The 20,259-nt window shown below is 38.9% G+C and overlaps 1 protein-coding gene across 3 annotated transcripts in view; it reads right to left on the bottom strand.

Moving 5' to 3' along the window:
• Positions 1-20,119, bottom strand: part of NUP98 (nucleoporin 98 and 96 precursor) — an 86,879-nt gene extending 66,760 nt beyond the window's left edge. For 2 of the 3 annotated variants that reach the window (XM_019974489.2, XM_019974491.2), the window contains exons 1-9: positions 19,822-20,119; positions 6,923-7,017; positions 6,485-6,586; positions 6,205-6,381; positions 4,613-4,752; positions 2,976-3,083; positions 1,817-1,997; positions 344-504; positions 59-196 (exon numbers count right to left, since the gene is read on the bottom strand). In XM_019974489.2, the coding sequence (XP_019830048.2) occupies positions 59-196; positions 344-504; positions 1,817-1,997; positions 2,976-3,083; positions 4,613-4,752; positions 6,205-6,381; positions 6,485-6,586; positions 6,923-6,998 (1,083 nt within the window). In that variant the 5' untranslated portion in view covers positions 6,999-7,017; positions 19,822-20,119. The remainder of the gene's footprint in view (positions 1-58; positions 197-343; positions 505-1,816; positions 1,998-2,975; positions 3,084-4,612; positions 4,753-6,204; positions 6,382-6,484; positions 6,587-6,922; positions 7,018-19,821) is intronic. The other variant, XM_019974490.2, reaches the window with a different exon arrangement.
• Between the last annotated feature and the right edge of the window lie 140 nt (positions 20,120-20,259).

The raw sequence follows: 20,259 nt of genomic DNA, 5'->3' as shown, positions 1-20,259 counted from the left end.
AAATTCCTTTAGCAGCTTTATATACATCTTCAGATTACAGCGAACTGTAAAAACCTACCGAACCAACAGCACCAAATCCAGTACTGGTCTGCCCAAAGAGACTAGCTCCTGTTCCAAATGCTGTCCCAGTGCTGGTGTTTGTAGCTGTCCCAAAAAGACCTCCTGGCTGTGAGGCTTGAGTTACTCCAAATAGACCCTGAAAAAGGTGATCTAGATTACAAGATATCCTAAAATAGTCAGTTGTCTTTAGAATATTAATAATAGTTGCCATTTTTCCAAGTTTATATGACAGATATATAGAAGCCTCATTACTTAGCTCTACAAACAAGACCTGTTTCCTTACCATGGTGTTGGTGCTTGGCTGTCCTAGTGTGCTGGTATTACCAAAGGAAAAACCAGTGGTCTGGGTGGTTGTGGGCTGGGCAAATGGTTTGCTGAAGAGACTGGTAGTTTGATTCTGCTGGCCAAAGAGACCACCAGGATTTGTTCCAAATCCAGTTGTACCTTTCAAGAAAAAATAAATGGGAAGGTTGGGGGGCTGGGCAGAATGCCAAGCCTCACAGTATCTAGTTTCTGCAATAGTTTGCTATTGATTACATACCTAAATTACCCTAAATTCATTTACTACTCAAACTGGATAACCACTTCATTTTTCATCCTCCTTCACCTAATTCCAGATTTGGTTCAGACTAATTCCTACAATAATACTCTGATCTTAAGAACCCAGTCTGGGCTAAGTAATCTTCCTTTGTGAGCTGACAGCTTTTTGTCTCTTTTACAAAGATAACACACTTATCTTTGGGTACTTTAACCTTGTTGGAGTAAGTTTTTCTTCAAAACAGGGGCTGTCTCTTTATAGCAATGTATCCAACATAGGATACAACACAATAGTAGCATTTAATGAATATGTGGCTAATTTAAATCAAAGAACACCAAAACTGAAAAGAATACAAATGCCACTTAAATATGTATTCATTTGTATATGTATCTCTATAGAAGAATATCTGCTTGTTTTTAAACAGAAGCAAACTGGTGACTAGAGGTAAAAAAAGGATGTTTGGTGATGTATTTTTTGAATTTTATATCATATATATGTATTACTTTCACAAAAGTAATACTTTTATAAAGTAATTTAGTAACGATCCTAGACTTCCCTCTTTCATATCCCACATCAAATCAATCCATAAATAAATCTCCTCAGCTCTACATTCAAACTTGTTTCAGAATCTGGCATTTTTACCAATCACCACAGCACCCTTCTCTTCAAGTCACCATCACCTTTCATGTGGATAGGGCAACAGCTTTTCTAACTGACTTGTTTCCACCCTTGCCCCCATTCAACATGCTTAATACAGCAGTTTCAGAATGATCCTTTATTCATAATCTTGTGCTTTACCTGAACCCTCTAATGGCTTCCAGACTCAATAATTCAAATCTTGACAATGGCCTACAAAGCCCTATGAAGTTCCTTACATCCTCCAGTACCTCCCCTTGTTCTCTCCTATTTGGCAAAATGATTTTTAGACTTCTAGTTTCCTCTGGCTGGAATTCCCCCAGAACTCTGTATAGCTTTATCTTTCATCTTCTTCAGACAGGTCACTGATCAAACTTCACCTATCAGTGAAGCCCGTCTTAACCATATACACTTAATACTATTATTTCTCCCCACCCATACAGACATATCAGATATTTCCTATTCTTCAGGACCCCTGAATCATTTTTCTCCATAGCACTTAGACACAAAAATGACAATTATATATTACTTTTAGTGGTTCATCTCTCCTCAAAAGGGCCCAATATGATGTCAAGTGCTTACTAGTTCCAAAGGCTGTTTTGTTCTGACCATATGCAAAGCCTGAATTCGTTGTGGAAGAGCTGAAGAGTCCTGTTGCACTGGAGGTGGCTGGAGAAGACCCAAACAAGCCAGTCGTGGTACCTGCTCCCACCTGATTCTGTGGGCCTTTCCGGTTGGCCTGATAATCCTCTAAACGAAGCTCCTAGAGTAAGGGAAAACATTTTCCAAATCTATTCACAGTCAAAAAAATTATTTAGGAGACTAAAGATTCGAATTTAGTATTCAGTTTCTATGTTCAAATAGGAACCATGATTTAAAAAACAGAAAACTATGGAATAGTTAACTTATTATAATTATAGAAAAATATTTTCAGTAGCATATAATGGACACTAAAATCCACACCATAATTACCATGAAAACTACAGGCCAAACAACCACATCTTAATTTAAACTTTCTTTTATAGACAATAATACTTTCATTTAGACAATAATCCTATCTACTTACAGCCCAAATGTGAAGATTAGCTGATTAAAAGATGGAGGATACTGAGAAATTCAGAAAACTTAGGAAAAGTAGCAACAAAGTTTAAGAGTTCTGTCTCACAAGTAAGTGTGTTTCTGTATACTCCAAAGAAGCAAGCACAATTTGGGATGCAGAAGACAATCAGAGATGACAGTTAAAATGTACAACAATTACACAGCCATAATGAACAGCCTCATGCAAAATGGATAAACTTCACAATCTTGACAGACACACTTAAGAGCACACAAGATTTATATAAAGTTCAAAAATGGGCAAAACATGGGCAGTCAGGATAGCGGTAACCTCTGGGAGGGGAGGACTGTGACTTCTGGCAGGGCCAAAGGGGACATTAGGGATGCTGGTAATGATTTGTGTCTTGATTTGGAGCCTGATTACATGGACGTATTCACTCAGTAAAACGTACTATGCTAAAGAATGCTATCAATCAGAGTAGACTATTAGTAAACTATACTGGTACATACAAGCTGAATATCATCCTTGTCTAAAATAACCGATAAATAATATATTAATTAAAAAAAAACTGGTTGATGTTAGTTTTTTACATAAATCCTAAAACATAATCAGAAACATTTAAAAAAGCTGCTCCCTAATAGAATCAAAAGGTTAGGGTGATACTCTGTAATGCATTTTACTGACCTCTAGTGACTTGCTTTCATATTCTTTCATAGCAGTAATACACTGGTGCTTGGTACTGATGTTAGTGCTAACTCCAGCTTTAACCATAGTATCAGTACCAGTTGGAGGCTGCAAAGGAAGATAAAAGTAAATCTGTAAGTCTAAAGCAAATGTTTAAGTTCAAGCTTTATAACCCTACTCTCCTAGACACAATTCTTCAACTATTGAACTCTATAACCAGTCCCCTACGTCTTTTACTGAACAAGACAGTTTTAACAGCACTTGATTAAATACTCTGCATTTCTAATCTCACCTTTTATTAAGGTTATTGCATAAGTCAATCTCAGTAACTGCTATCCAAAATTCAGAGAAAAAAAACAACAAAAAAACCCCCAGAGATTAATCCCATAACCAAGCCATCCACTTATCTACTAAAATATACTTAATAATATATGCGTATGGAAAGCTTTATCCAATTTACCCAATATATACGTTTAACCTCTATTTCTGAGTTCTAATTCCTATTCTGCTCTGAAGTGTCTGCTTTATGACTATCGTTGGATTTAAGAAATATGGAAGCCTGGTTTTTCCTCCTATAAGCTTATGAGGCAAAGGTACTAGTAACTAAAGATTCCTACTTATAATGACATTTTCTCAATTACTGTACTTTCCAAGAGACAACAGACAATATTTTTCACTATCATTTACATTTAACTTTAAATTCAAGACTCTAACTTCGGCAATATGAATTCACTACTTTGCCTAAGAAATTCTTTATTTTCTGGAGTAAATTTTAACAAATTTTTCCAATCCCTATTTTTGCCAGAGATTTCCATTAGGCTAACTGCAGTGCCAGCCTATCCTAAGTATCTCCCAAGCAATCACATCAAGTGGTATCTTACATCAAGTGGTAGTCCATAGATTTTCATAAACAAAATCTTTCATTCTCTCTATCCAAATTCTCTCAAAAAAGCTGAAGAAAACACTAAACTCTATTGCCTCAATCTGCCATTTCAGCAACAAAAATTTTATTTCTAATTGGCACATAGAATACTGAGATATACCATATAGCTCCTTAAAGAGTCCTTACTTTCAGTGATTTTTACAGTTTGCCCCATCATTCTTTATTTCTATAAAGAATTTTTGACCATTCAAAGGTCAATTATGAACTCTGTAAATACAAGCTGAACCTTGTACTAGTTTTTTCCCTTTTTGGCCATGGCATGATTTGCAGAATCTCAGTTCCCTGACCAGGGACTGAACCCAGGCCATGATAGTGAAAACCTGGAATCCTAACCACTAAGCCATCAGGGAACTCCTGATACTAGCTACTTTAATCAACCTTATAAATACAAATTTAACTAGTTTGATTATAATTCAAATATAAACTATAATCTAGATTTATGTTTCATGACTTTCCCTGTCTTGTTATTTAGTTGTTAAGTCATACCGGACTCTTTTGGGACCCCACAGACGGTAGCCCGCCAGGCTCCTCTGTCCATGGGATTTACAACTATTACCAGATACTGTTCTTAACACATTTCAGGAAGAGTGAGACTAACCTATGCTTAACTGGAAAGAGAGGAAATTTTATAATTCATCCTGCAAAAAAATATACAGGAGACAAAAATACTCCACAAAGACTGGAAAATACTTACGTTAAACTTAATAGTAGTCCCAGTAGGAGCAGCTGTAAAACTACTTGGCCCAAAGAGAGAGCCAGATGTGCTACCAAAAGGATTAGAGGTGGTGTTTGTAGTTCCAAAAAGTCCCCCACTGCTGGTACTTGTTCCAAAATCTATAAATTAGAAAGAAAAATGGGACGGTAACAGTAAAGAATTTAAGAATCTGTAAGCTATCTTGGAATTGGGCTGTGGCATTAGAGCAGCATTACTTTCAAATCTCTCAAGCAAGTACTTTCAAATGGATATTGTGCGCGCACGTACACACACACACAGAGTTAAGTTCTAGGCTCAAAACTCGGAAGTAAAACAAAATCTGAATCTTTTAGTCAGCTAAGTGTCCATAAAGTCCTTCTTGGGCATACTCACACAACAAACTGAAAGAAACAGTATTCTGTTTTATCAAATATTTTATCTCATTTCTCTTGGTAAGACCATATGCTGAATGAACTTGTCTTCCTGACAATGTCTTATCACAACATTGAAACATACAAATGGTCCAATTAGGGTAATCAAACATATGTTAATACAAAATTTCACCCAGAAAAATAATTTAGAAAAATCAGTAGGCATGTTGATCATTTACAGAAGTAAATCTACTTTTCCCTAAAGCTGAGTTTTAAATAATTATGTAACAGAGAATGTAACTGCTATCTAAGGAATATATTTTTCTAAATATAAAATATGACTTCTTTGTACCAGAAATAGCAGTAAGCAATACAAAGTTATCTGCCAATACAATAAATCCTAACACCAAGTTAAGAGGAATGTTGATTTCTCACAAGCAGTCAACTATTTCTTTTCTTAAAAACATGTCCTAAAACACAGTTTAAAGTAAACAGCCACATCTCTTTTGAATGAGTATTTTAGAACACATTTTATACCATCATGGTTAAATATTTCAACATTCCCTCAAACAACTTTCCCTTTATAAAATAATGATAGCTGATTAACTTACTCATTCTGCCATACTAGTGGCAGAATGGCATCAACTCACAGGGCACACCTGTGCAACTAGCAACGTTTTTGCCTCAAAGAATTGTGTGAAGTATCCCTGGGACGCATTTAGACTTAAAGAGAAAGAAGCCACCAATTAAACAAATTGGCCATGGCTAAGGAATGGAGACATAACTATGTCACACCCAGTACTTATCATTTCTGCATTAGTCTCTTCAAACCAGAAGTGAAACAAAGGAAGAAGGTGTCCCTGATATGTATTATGGTTGACTACACACATTTTCCTTGAAATTCTTCCTTCTTGATACCTATGAAGTACTCAGACCTGGCCTTTCATCTTATTCTCTGGCCATTCTGTATCAGGTGCCTCTTCCTCTGCATATTCCTTAAACACTAGTCCTCCTCAGACTTCCATTCAGAGAGAGATGTACATAACCCCTTCCCTTCCAGCCTATTAAACTTTTCAATACATTTTGAAGTTTTCCTCTCCATGTTCTTGCTGTCTGGTGAGAAAAGGGGGGTGGATGAACACAGGGAAAAGGGGAAGACAGAACACATTCAATAAGAAAATCAAACTGTTAGAGGCAGAAGTCCAAAGATTTACTACTTACTCCCAAAGCCCGTTGGCTTATTTTGTGCAAAGGCATTGTTTTGGGATGAGAAGAGGCTGGTTCCTGTGCTTGCAGTTCCAAACAAGCTATTTGATGTTCCTGTTGATGTGCCAAACCCAAAGCCAGTGCTTGTGGAGGTAGCTGGCTGGCTAAATGAATTGGTACCAAATAAGCCTCCTGGAGAGGGGGGAGGGGGGAAGAGTTACACAGATTGGAGTCACTAAATGAAATCCTATACCAGCTATGAATAAACCAATTGTATTCCAAATAAAATCCTTACCTGGTTTGGTCTGTGAATTTCCAAACAGGCCTCCAGTATTGTTGCTAGAACCAAATGCAGATGTTCCAAATGCCCCTCCACTAGTAGTGCCAAATCCAGTATCTGATGAAGCAAATTCCAGAATCAAAATAAAATCTAAACCAGGTCAATGTTTAAAAAAGTATTTCCTGGTCTGAAAATTAGTAACAAAGTATAACTTTCTGATAAAATAGCCAATTAATAACAGTAAGTACATTCTACTAAGGATCAGAAAACCAAGAAAACTCAGAATGTATTTCTATGTTTTAGAAAATTTTAACAAGATTTTATCCTGGTTATTTTTCAAGTTATTATAAAGATCAAAGTATAAATTAATTCCTACCTAAAACTATTGGAGTGGATTTGTTCTTAAAACAGCTTAAGATTTCTCTCCCTCATTTGTTATTTTTTAAAACTTACTCTGCCCAAATGTTGAAGTTGTGCCAAAGCCACCAGTGCCACCCCCAAAGGGCGTTCCAAATGACTTATTAAACATCTTCAAAATCTTCAGAAAGCTGGAAAGAAGAAAAAATTATCACTTTTTAAAGACCATAAAATGCAGTGGAATTTTTTTCAGAAAATGTATTATTCTACAAATTTAAATCGGCCCATTCAAACTGTAACACAATGTTCACCCTTGTTCAATATCCTAAAATTCTATATGATAAAACAGACTTTGTAAAACTGAGCTAAATTCAATCAGTACCATAATGTGAAAGTAAACCTTGTATCACACCCACAACCATCCCTTTAAAACAATGTTTTTTGACCTTTTTAAAAATTAAGCCCCCCTTTAATAAAGACATCAGGTCTACTGTGCCCTATTTTGGTATGCCCCATGTAGGAAGTTAGGCAGAATACTCCTTAAAAATTACAATGACATTCTGTTATCCCAAACAGAGAAGCTAAATTTTTTGTCAGGCTTTATTTTCAATAGTTTGCACTGTAAAAAGTTTTTCCCTGTATTTTTTGGTATATAAATGCTGTAGTATTGTTCTTCAAACTATGTACACCCCCTCCTCCCATCTCTAAACCTGAGATTCTGGTATCCTGACATTCTTTTTGAGATTACTTCTTAACACTATTCTCTATGGTCCCCTGCTTACCTATCTTCTCCTACTTTTGGGAATATTATAGAAAACTTTTGGTCAAAACCTCCATTTCACATGAATGAGCCCCCTAAAATATCCAAACTATGTACATAGTCACTTAATGCATTGGCCAAAGTCAAAGTTTTTTTCCCCCTAGATTTGAATGAAAACAAGGTAAAGGTATAGTTTTACAAAAAAGTAAACACTTCCTGCCCCGTCCTGGTCAACAAATTTTCCTTAAATTTAAAATATCTGCTACCACTTACCTGCCAGCAGACAAGAAAATAAGGAGTAAAAGTCAAAGTGAAAGTCACTCAGCCATGTTCCACTCTGTGAGACCCCATGGACAGTTCATGGAATTCTCCAGGCCAGAATACCAGAGTGGGAAGCCTTTCCCTTCACCAGGGGAACTTCCCAACCCAGGGATCAAACCCAGGTCTCCCACATTGCAGGCTGATTCTTTACCAGCTAAGCCACAAGGGAAGCCTTAAGTAAACTACTTTTAATATTAAAACTCAGAAAATAGACAATCATGCTTGTTTAGATTGTGATAGGTACTATGGCCTTTCTATTATTTACACATAACGAAGCACTTTTTTTCTCCTAGTAAAATCATATGCTTCATTCATATAATAGAATTAAATGTAACATGCTGGGGTGTGCCCACAATGTTCCAGAGTCCCATTAGCACTAACACCCGCAACACTGCGTGCAACACTGGAAAAGACGAAATAAATACAGAAAGCAATGTTCTGCCCCCCTCCATATTTCCCTAGAAAAAAATTTCCAACACTTAGCTCTTTATTCGAACATCCAGGAATTTAATAACTTCTTCAGTTAAACAGAGCTCACTGAAACCAGTAGTTCAAGAGGGCCACATCAGAATTAGATGCAAGTTTTTCTAACTACACCCCCCTATACCCCATTCCAGAAGTCAGAAACCAAAATGTCCAGGATTAGGATGGAGGCATTTGTATTTTGAAAGCCTCCTCAAATGATTCTAATGCATTTCCTTGGAACTGGGGGCTGTATTTCAGGCATTCCATCATTTCTGAGTCAGCAGTAAGATGTAGTTGAATTTTCCTGCCTTTTCAATCTACCAGGTGTCACAAAGTGATGAACTGGATCTTTACCGTTATCAACTGGTGACTCCCCTTTCAGGGGAAATAATTCTTGGAAGTACTAAACAGTTCATTCAGAACTGACAGTTGTGCTGGGGTCAGATGTCTGGACCAACTTATTTTGATTGTTCTCTCTCTTATACTGCAGTCTTGGGTCACAGGCCCTACAGATAGAGAAAATTCACTTTCCTTTATCTGCTGACTAACATTTTTCATCCATCACCAACAAGGCAAAAACTGAGTTGTAATACCATTATCATGCTAAATCTTCCATTCATTTTCTTATTCAACCCTATAAACAGCAATCTATTCGTGTAAGTCTGACATCCTCCACAGAGTAGACATGTCAGGACTCAAATCCTCATATAGAAGATTTCTGTCAGTTTGGCACTAGTGCCTCTGTGGCACTAGGTTCTCCAGACCAAATCCACAACTTCTAATGATCAAAATTTGATTTCTAATAGTCTTATCCTAACATACAAACCTAGCATCACACATATACTCCACAAAGGAATTTTAAGGAGTAATAAAATATCCTGAGAAATATCTCACAGTTTATAATCTCTTATAGGTTATCTCAACAACCCTAAAAGGGGGGGTTATGCCTCACCACCTGTATTTTACAAATGAGGGAACAGGATCAGGTATTCAACAAGTTTCCCCAAGGTCAAAAAAGGGATAAGCAGTAGCACTCCAGTTTAACCTCCGACTTCCCATGGACACCCTCAATCCTAGGATGGAAGATACTAAGCAACAAGCAAGAACATGTGCAGTATATTAAGAAAATTCATCTGTTCCAGACTCAAGAAAAAGGCCAACACAGTTTAGACTCTTGGAAAAAAAAGCTTCTCACTCAAGCTCAGCCTGTCTTTATGGTTCTGGCAAGGATGAGCTTGGCTTACTCTCAAGTCTGATCATACTGGGATTCTAAGTGTTTTTTAAAAAATTATCCCCATGGAAGCAAACCAAGATTTTACAAACAGCTTCATTATTTTTATCATGATTGCTAGAAATTAAAGAAAAGCTAATATATTAAACCCTTTGCACTTCAAATAAACCAATTTCCTGACTCTGCTATGAAATGTCAGTGACTCAATAAAAAATGCCCCCTCACCCCCCGAACCCTTGCTCCTACCAAATAACCTCCTAATTCATTCTTCAAAACCTAGCTGAGGGACTTTCCTGGTGGCCCAGTGGCTAAGACACTGTGCTCCCAATGCAGGGAGTCTAGGTCTGATCCCTGGTCAGGGAACTAGATCCCACATGCTGCCCTCGCACCACAACTAGAGAAGCCTGCACGCCACAATGAAGACCCATTGCAGCCTAGATAAATAAATAAAATAAAAATGTTAAAAAACAACAACAACAACAACAACACCTAGCTCAAATGTCATCTCTTCTATAAGCTCTTCCTAACTCCTGTTAGTCACTCCTTTGGGATTCCTTAGTACAGAGTATGATTTATTTACACATATCTATCTTGACTCTCTCTACCATTAACCCTATGATAGCACCAACTACACAGATCTCCCTTGAGGACTGAAGGATTTGTTGTCCCAGCTGCTGAGACGTACTACCAAAAGACAGCTTTCAGCTGTCAGTCCTCTTCAGAACTGCCTCTAATGCAAAAAGTTGCCTCACCAAGGGTCAGATCCTCTTCAGAGGACCTTTGTCAGCAAAGTGATATCTCTGCTCTTTAACACGCTCTCAAGGTCTGTCATAGCTCTTCAGGGGACAGACCATATCTAAAAGCCAGACATCTTTGTTCCAGCTTAGGATAAGTCTGAAGGGTGATTTCAGCTTCATAGCCTGCATGGATTGGCTGAGGCCTTCATTAAGATACTATCACAACTCAGTTTCTCCCTCAGCCCATTCTACTTCCTTCTCTTCTTTCCCATAAGCGGTGATCCCAAGTGCGCTCTCCAATAAAACTCATGCAGGATTATCTCCAATTCAGAGTCTGCTTCCCAAAGACGCCAACCTCTCAACCTCCCCCAACACAACCTGCAACACACAATGAACTCCAGGATAGGAACAGTACCGTTTGTTTACTACCCCAGAACCCAACAAGCAGTCTGAAACAGTTGTACTCATTTTCTAAATTAATGGCAATCACCACAAATGTGCTTTTAAAACTCAGTCTGAATGATCAAGTTACTTTAGAAGTAATTTCTAACTTAAAAATAAAATTATGCTAGATTAATTCTCACAACAAAACAAAGCTGTGAAAGGAAAGATTTTTGGCAGAATTTTTCATCTAATGAGGTTGCTAAAAGGAAGAGATCACAAAATGGCTGGACACAACCAGCAGACACTTCTTTGGCCTGTGTGTGTGTATATATATATATATATAAGTATGTGTGTGTGTGTATAGTATAGTATACACACACATATGTATTTTAAAATGTTTATGTATATGTATATATTATCTTGAACTAGCTGATAATGTTTAAAGTAGGGATATATTATCACCATCATGTGGCAGTGGATGAGAGGGGAGTTTGGGAGAGAATGGATACCTGTGTATGTATGGCTGTTCACCCTTTGTCCTTCACCTGAAACTATTACAACACTGTTAACCGGCTATACCCAATACACAATGTTTTTGGTGTTAAAAAAAATTAAAATTAAAATATTGCAAAAACAAGAATGGGTTATCTGTGTACCTCTCATATCAGTTTCCCTCATATGATAAACACATAATAAATGTACTTGTCAGTTTATTATGTAATGATGTCATCAACCTTAAATTACTCAACTAAAGTAGTGAATCAGGGCACTCAGCTAAAAATAAGGCATCATCAAAACATTCGAACAAAGTTACCCTAAAAGAATTATTTCAAGTAAAAGATGTTCAACAAAAGAAAGGAAGTTGCAAAAAGATACAACTGGCAGATTCTTTATGTAAAATAGAAAAGATAACACAGTTATTTATGGATACATATATACATAGTAAAAGTAAAAGAAAAAGACTAGTAAAACACATGAAGGTGGTTACCTCTGGAGAGAGGAAGGGGAATAAGACATGGGGCAGAGAATTCAGAGGATCCAAACTTCTCGGTAATGTCTACTTCCTCTATTATCAATAACAAATGATCTAGAGGATGCAGATATTTACATTAACTCTATTTCCATTTAAAAAATCTATTCAAAAAAGAAAAAGAAGTAATCCAAGTGAGTGAAAGGTGTGGAACTTCTAAATTCATTCACATTTAAAGGCAAAGCACACATTCAAATCTTTATCCTTTCAAATATATTAACCTGAGCCAAACTGAAATCCTTCTAGAATAAATACTAGCTAAAGTTTGACTTCTTACTGTGTCCCAAGCACTGTTCTGTTTTTTTTTTTAATGAATTATCTCTTATAAACATCCCCCAAAGTCCAATGAAATAGGTGTTTTTATCCCTATTTTACAAATGGTGAAACTGAGACAGAAATAACTTGCATTACCCCAAATCACAAAGCTATTATTAACTCCAGAAGCTATGCTCTGAGAGTCTATACAGTCTAGACTGCCTTAAGAAAGAACACTGACAACTAAGGGGAATTGACTTTGCGTTCATTACAAATAGGGAACCTATGAGACCAAAACTTGGCAGTATTGATCCAGCACCATTAGAAGAAAGAGACACTTCTCTGGCAAATATGGGAGATCTAGTCACCAGGAAGGTAATCTCTCTTGTGGATCAACAATTTATAAGATATTGCCATGATCTCAATGAACTTTCCTACAAAGATGAACCACTTCCTTTAAGGATGAACTGACTTATTTCATTGCAATTTTTCTCTCTTTGGTATATAAGACATATTTACAAAGAATAAATAAAAATGCAATAGTACTATATGGAAAGAAGCAATGTCCTTAAATTTACTCTGTTCTCTATGTTCAATCTTCTAAGTAATAATTCAGACTGTCAGATACAAGAGGTAGCCTTAATAACAGATAACAGTAGTCCAGTATTCCCCACTGTCCCAACTAAAGCTCAATTAACTGATGTCCAATTTTTGTGAGCTTTGTGAACTCTGGGTTCGACAACAAAACTCAGTTATCTTCCAGAAAAATGATGGACAGACCCTGAAACATGGTAACACCCAGTCAACTGCCAACTTTAAGTGCTATCTGAATGACTAAGCAAGTTTGCTGCTCTCTGACAACAGAAAATTACACAAATGGGAAGTAATTTTTTCTTTCCGCTTCACTGAGTTCCTTTGTATCCAACTCAGTAAAGAGCAAAAACACTATTTGTTAGATGAATGGACTAGTACAGTACTTTAGTTTACAAAGTACTTTTTCATACCGTCTCTCATCTTCACAGAAGTACTAAAAAAGACAGAAATTATCATCCACAGAAAACTGAATTGAATGACTGCTAATTTTTGCCTTGGGTGGGAGAGGAGGGATGGGAGTTGGTAAGAGCTTCAGGTAAAACAGATTGGCTTATTCTTAATCACCTAATAACATATCCCAGCAAAACCACTCACTATTCTCTTGTTTTAGTCTCCTTGTAACTGATCCCCAGATCAAGCCATACCCTTTGCTGCTGTTGTTTTTAGTCACTCAGTCGTGTTGGACTCTTCTGTGACCCCATGGACTGTAGCCCATCAGGCTCCTCTGTCCAGGGGATTTCCCAGGCAAGAATACTGGCGTGGCTTGCCATTTCCTTCTCCATACCTTTTGTTATAACATTTTCTAACAACTATGTCCCCTTCTCTTTCTAAAAATTGCTACTCAAGCCTCACCTGCCTCAACATGACAGTCCCAGATTACACCCTTCAGACTCCTATCAGTATAAAAATACTTCCCCTTCCCCTTCCCAACCCTGATTACATAAACTAATGCCTCCCAGCTGTTTTTAGTTATGCAATATATTTGCTGTCATACCTGCTGCTTGAGTGTGTAAGCTGTTTGCTGCCCTAGTCAAAAGTATTGTGATTTCCCTCAATTTCTCCCATTAGTGTGCAAAACTAATTTAAAATAATCCAGAGTACCTAATAAAGCTCCTTCTTCATAGTGCTGAGTAGCATTTTTCATCCCCTTAACAACTCATTTTACAAACTGAAGTAGTGAAGAGTACATTAGTCTTAGAGACAAATCTGTATTTAAAACTCTCTGCCATTTAGTATGCTTGCAATTAATTCTCTGTGAATCTAAAATTAAGTCAAAATAAAAAGGTAAAGAAGGAATAAAAAACTGCTGCTACTTGCTACTCTGTAATTGTAGTTATGATATTCAACCTCAGATCTCAATTTCTATACCTGAATGGTAGGGCTTATACAGCCTACGCCAAAGGATTATTAGAACAAAGATGCCTCAAACTAGAGCTCCTCAAGAGCAGATTTCAGTCTAGTTTTACAATATTTTAAATTATAAAATCAATCACTCAAACTTTGATTGATCAGTGCCAAGCCAGAACTCCATACATAATATGACTTATTTCCCAATACTGTTGGTGTCACCTACTGACCATTTAAAACAACTGTGAAGCACCACAGCAAAAATTAAAACAATTACCTCCCCAAACAATATACTGAGGGCACTCCGATTATTCATTCACTTCTGCTCATCTCACATTTGCAGCCTCATTTCTAACTACTCACGTTAATATATAAATTTTATGTATTTATTTACGTTTGGCCATGCTGGGTCTTTGTTGCTGCCCAAGAGTTCTCTCTAGCTGCAGTGTACAGGGGCTACTCTTCTCATTGCAGTGGTTTCTCTTGTTGCAGAGCTGCAGAGCATGGGCTCTACAGTATATGGGCTCAGCGGCTGTGGCTAAGGGCTTAGCTGCTACAAAGCATGTGGAATCTTCCTGAACCAAGGATCGAATCTAGTGTCCCCTGCACTGGCAGGTGGATTCTTAACCACTGGATCACCAGGGAAATCCTCACGTCTTTTTAATTTACAAAATCATTTGCCTATTTCTTAAGCTTATTCCATCTAGCAAGAAGGTTATGTGTGCAGATACTAGTAATCTTTGTGTAAAAGAAGTACATGGAAGTAGTCTAAACAAAGGTGTGAAGTGATGAGTGATTCTGATACACACTCATGAAGGATGAATTGTTTTCTTCCTGAACAGGCTAATTCAGGCAATTATATTCCCCTTGATCAGAAGTGCCTTTCATAAAACAGAGAGCACAAAAGCTGTTCTGGTGAAGTAAAGAGGGATGGGGACACAACAGAACCTCATCAGTGAACACTTTCAAAGAAACTTATGGCTGTATGAACCAAGTGTGAAAAATCACTGTCTTAGATTAGTGGTTCTCAAGGCTCCTAGAAGTCCCCAAAACCTTCTTCAGGGGGCCCATGAAGTAAAAGCTATTTTTATAATAATCCTAAGACATTATTTGTCTTTTTGAAAAAACTGTGCTGGGATGTCCGTAGTGGTCCAGTGGTTAAGACTCTGTGCTGATAATGCAGGGGGTGCACATTTGATCCCTGGACAGGGAACTAAAATCCCACATGCCCCACAGCCAAAAGATTAAAAAATATATATATTAAAAACCAAAAACTGTACTGACCTCTGCATCTAATGGTATATAAAACTGCTAGAACTGAACATAAAACACTGGCCCCAAACTGTAGAGTCACTGGATTCTTCACTGCCACTCACTTACAGCACATAAAACATAAAAACCTATGCGCTTGAATGTCCTTGCTGCTAAGTCGCTGCAGTCGTGTCCGACTCTGTGTGACCCCATAGACGGCAGCCCACCAGGCTCCCCCTTCCCTGGGATTCTCGAGGCAAGAACATTGGAGTGGGTTGCCATTTCCTTCTCCTTCTCCTGAATGTCCTTGATAGAGCAGTAAATTATTGACTGTATTAACTCAACATTTCAGGCCACATCTTTTCAATAATGTGTGCAATTATTCTGGGGGATGAAGTGGGAAATACTCAAAAGCACTTCTACATGTTGAACTATAAGGGCTGCCCCAATGAAAAACAGTTGGGTGATTACTTGTGAATACAAAGTGGAACCAACAGATTTTTCTTCATGGAACATTTTCATTTCAAAGAATAAATGACAAACTATGTTTACTTAAGATTTGAAGCAAAAACTGGAATCTTGAAAACCTGTGTACACCACTACGAGCTTGTTAGCTTCCCAATTTTTAAAAGACTTATCTGATGAAATGTGTGGCAATATGAACAACCGTAAATCTGTCAACATTTGGAATAGCCCCATGACTCAGTGAATCGATGATTCCCTTGTTGTCGTTTAGTCCCTCAGTCATGTCTGACTCTTTTGCAATTCCATGGACTGTAGCCTGCTAGTCTCCTGTCCCTGAGATTTTCCAGGTAAGGATACTGGAGTGGGTTGCCATTTCCTTCTCCAGGGGACATTGCTGACCCAGGGATTGAAACCGCATCTCCTGCATTGGCAGGCAGAATCTTTACCACTGAGCCACCTGGGAAGCCCAGTGATTCCTAATTCCATCATTCCAATATATGATGTCATAATATCATGCTCGGGTAAACACCCATTCGAAGTGCAAGACAGACCAATGAATTTTAATGTAAACATTGTACACATGTTCAGGTTTGAGTGTAGTGTCAAAGGAGAAATCTACAATTATGTGAAAAGGTTATTAAAGCACTTTTTCCAGGACTTCCCTGACGGTCCAATGGTTAAGACTCCACACTCCCACTGTAGGGGGCACAGGTTTGATCCCTGGTCAGGGAGCTAAGATCCCACATGCCACCCAGTGCAGCCAATAAATAAATAAAATAATAAATCATTCCTCCCTTTTCCAATTACTATGGACCTGTATGAGGCTGGATTTTCGTCACATACTTCAACTAAAATAACATACCAACCATCTGAATGCATAAAATCTGCAAATTCAGTGGTCTTCTGTTAAGCCAGACATTAAAAAGATTTGCAAAAATGCAAAACAATGCCACTTTTATCACAAAATTTTTTAGTAACTTTTCAAAGTTATTTATATTAGCAAAATAATTTATTATTTAAATCAATAAATCTTTTCAAAATTGGTCTGTTTCCAGTACAGTAAATACTAAGCCACATAAACAAAAGCTGTTTGGAGTCTGCAATGATTCTTAAAAATATAAAGAAGTCCCAAGACCTCAAACTTGAACTGTTAGGGCCCCCTTCTAATCGTCTGACTCCAGTTTCACATCTTCCAACTCACCCTACTACCTCCCAGCTTCACTCTTAGGACCAGATATAGCATCCCATTTAATTGTATCAATTCAAGTACAAGCTCTTTTGGCTTCTTCCACAAAAAATGAAATAAATATTGCTCTATTTACCCAATGACCTATCCCCTTTCAAACAGGACTCTAATTTCTCCTATTCCAGAGAAAGGGAGGCTACCACAGACATGAAATGAGAAACTAAAGGAAGCAACTCTAGTATTCTTTTTAGCTTCCCATCCCAGATTTTGACAATTTAAGGGTTTTCAAGGATATCTCAACCAAATACAACTTATTAGCTGACTCCACAAACATAGACAAAGTATGATAAAGGTAAGATTTTTTACTGAAATATTGGGAACGTTCTCTGTAGAGCAGCAGTCTCACTGAGGGGCAGTTTTGCCTCCTAAGTAACATTTGACAACGTTTGAAGACATTCTTGATTGTTAAATCTTGGGGAGGGGGTGTTATGAGTATCTAATGGGTAAAATACAATACATAAATGAAAAATACTTAGGTTCAATTCTAAACACACAGAATGTGCCAAATTCTCAAGAAACGTTGTTTATATACTTTGTCTCTAATACCTATTGTTAAATCTCTCAATTTCTTATTCCCTTAAGCTTTGAACAGATTGCATAATTACAGATGTGATATTTACTGGAAATTAAACATCAGTATTACTACCCCTTCCTAAGGTTGCTGCTGCTGCTGCTAAGTCGCTTCAGTCGTGTCCAACTCTGTGCAACCCCACAGACTGCAGCCCACCAGGCTCCCCCATCCCTGGGATTCTCCAGGCAAGAACACTGGAGTGGGTTGCCATTTCCTTCTCCAATGCGTGAAAGTGAAAAGTGAAAGTGAAGTTGCTTAGTCGTGTCCTACTCTTCGTGACCCCATGGACAGCAGCCTACCAGGCTCCTCCATCCATAGGATTTTCCAGGCAAGAGTACTGGAGTGGGGTGCCATTGCCTTCTCCATTCCTAAGGTTACTTGCTACTGTAAAAATATCACAAGGAAGTAACATTTCCAAGCTATGACTTCAGTTCCCTAAAAGTTGTGCTTGTTATTAGCTGTCTAGGAGCAAGTGGACATGAATAGTCAGATATCAAAGTACAACGTAACACACAAACGGTATGGGTCCTCTTATCTGGGCCTGGTATTTCAGGAGTACACAAATACCTAGCCTCTTTATACACTATTTTTAGGCTTAACTCCTCCAATTTGTTTATCCATTCAGACAAGCACACTTACTGAGGGCCTACTATGTGAAAAGCAAACTGAATACAAGACAAAAAATTTTTTACCAGTCTAATAAAAAGACACAGCTGAAATACAAAATGACTGGTGTCATAAACAGAAGTATCAAATAAGTGTTATAGAAGGCTGCAGGGGAAAGAATGCCGGGAGAGGCTTCCCAAAAGAGAAAATGGCACAGAAAACACACCCTGTGTTCACCCCTTAGTATTAAGACTACAGTTTTCTCCCGCTCTTAGATACTACATTTCTCAATTTTTGCTCCGTCATCAAAACAAGAGGAAAGTGACGAGTCAAAAAATAAATTTACCAAAAGTATTTCCTAGAACCTCCTTCCTGTCCAACTTCTGGTTTGTTTTCTATATATCTAAACTTCTTCAACAAGTTCCAAACACACCATCTGTCTAACAAGTGTTTCTTTCTGAATTTATAAGACTATCACAGGGAATGATCATTGCTCTCTTCTTTCTTCCCTAGCTTCTTCTCCCAAAATAGTTTAATTTTCTCACCTTATTCTGTTTTCAAATTCCGTAAGAGAGGAGTTATGAGTCCCAAGATACAAGAAGTACCAAATGACTGCTGTGTATCTTTCTAAGTTTTGTCTATATTTCCTGTTTTCTATTTCAACTCTACTGTAGCTCACTAACTGGACCCTTTCTTCTGAATCCTCAGCAGCTGACACAAATAAAAATTTCAGACCTAGATCAGGGAACTAGCCACTAATATGTAGCCTTATCAATTCATTCCCAATACATGATACCCCTGATGTTCTTCAACTTTTAAGTTTAGTTCTCATGGTCTAGTCTAGGGTTCCACTAACGAAGCGTTTGCCTTAAGGTGAACTGGGCGGGTAGCAACCAAATCGGAAACGATACTGAAAACTAGGTTTCTGCTTCCAACTACTCAATGTCACAATCTTAACCCCTCCACTTTTCTAAAGGGAATTCTCAGTAATGGGGGGCTAGAACGCCCAGGGAGGGCAGTATAGTAGAAAAATTTCTGGCACTTTCTAGTACTGTTTCTTCTCTGGGCCTCAGCTTCTCCACCTGTGAAACTTGCACGTGATATAGGGTAGGAGAATTGACTTAATTTCCAAGGTCCTTATGGCTAAAATAAGTAATCCAGAAACCTCACCCTGTTTCTCGTCTAACTTTATGTGGGACACGTGGGAAAACAAAAAGTACGGTTTCACTCCATTAAATGACCTTAATTCTCAGATACAGTTTTAATAAGCTCACAAACTCCCGACCCACTCACCCTCCCCTGGGGTTGCAAATTTCCCCTTGGAGAAGCCAAAGCAAATAAAGCCCAATCCCGCACGATGATCAGTGAAGTGCTGAGGAAACCGTCCCTCAGGGTCTCAAGGCGCTGCCCCCGCCAAGGGCCTGCCCACCTAATCACTGACGGGCAAATGAATGAGTACAACCTGCTAGAGAAACGCTCACTAAAGGGAGGCTTCAACGCGAGACCCCCAGGCCCAGAACCCACAGAGAACGATCCCTCCTCAGAGCTAGAAGGGCCAGGCCTCTGGGCCCGCAGGTTGCGGGCCCCGCCCCCTCCCTCAGGGCAGAAGGTGCGCGCTAGGGCGCGAGGCTCGGGCGCGGAGAGGGCCTGGGACGCCCCGCGCACCCGCCCTCCCAGAGTGGAGGAGGAGCCTGCCGGACTCCGGCCTTCACCACCCCGGCTCCCGACTTACCCCGGTGCGGTGGGGGAGGGGAAGTGTCAGGAGTGAGGGCCTAGGCCGGACCACCACCCGCCGCTCAGAGAGCAGCGCGCGGCCGCCACGAAACCGTCGCCGCCGCCGCCGCCACCACCGACCGCCGCTCCGGGCGCAGCGCGTAGAGGGCCCGACTGCGTCACACGCCGCCCTCCGTCAGAGGCTCGCTGCTAGCGCTCCGCCCTCGCAGTCTGCGCATTGGCAGACGCCGCCGCCACTCTACATCCGCCCTGTTATTCATTGGACCACGGGTCTTTTGAAACCGAACGTGAGGGCTGTCTTTGGGAGACTAGGAGAGGGGAAGAGGCGGGACCGAAGGAATTAGGGGGAGAAAAGGGGAAGGGCGGTAAGGAGGGACATGGAGTGCTGCCCCTCGTCGCTGCGGTTGGCTGGGAGGGGGTAGTGACGTCACATAGG

This window comes from Bos indicus, chromosome 15, assembly GCF_029378745.1.
Source record: "Bos indicus isolate NIAB-ARS_2022 breed Sahiwal x Tharparkar chromosome 15, NIAB-ARS_B.indTharparkar_mat_pri_1.0, whole genome shotgun sequence".
NCBI lineage: Eukaryota > Metazoa > Chordata > Mammalia > Artiodactyla > Bovidae > Bos > Bos indicus.
This window is presented reverse-complemented; position numbering and strand designations above follow the sequence as displayed.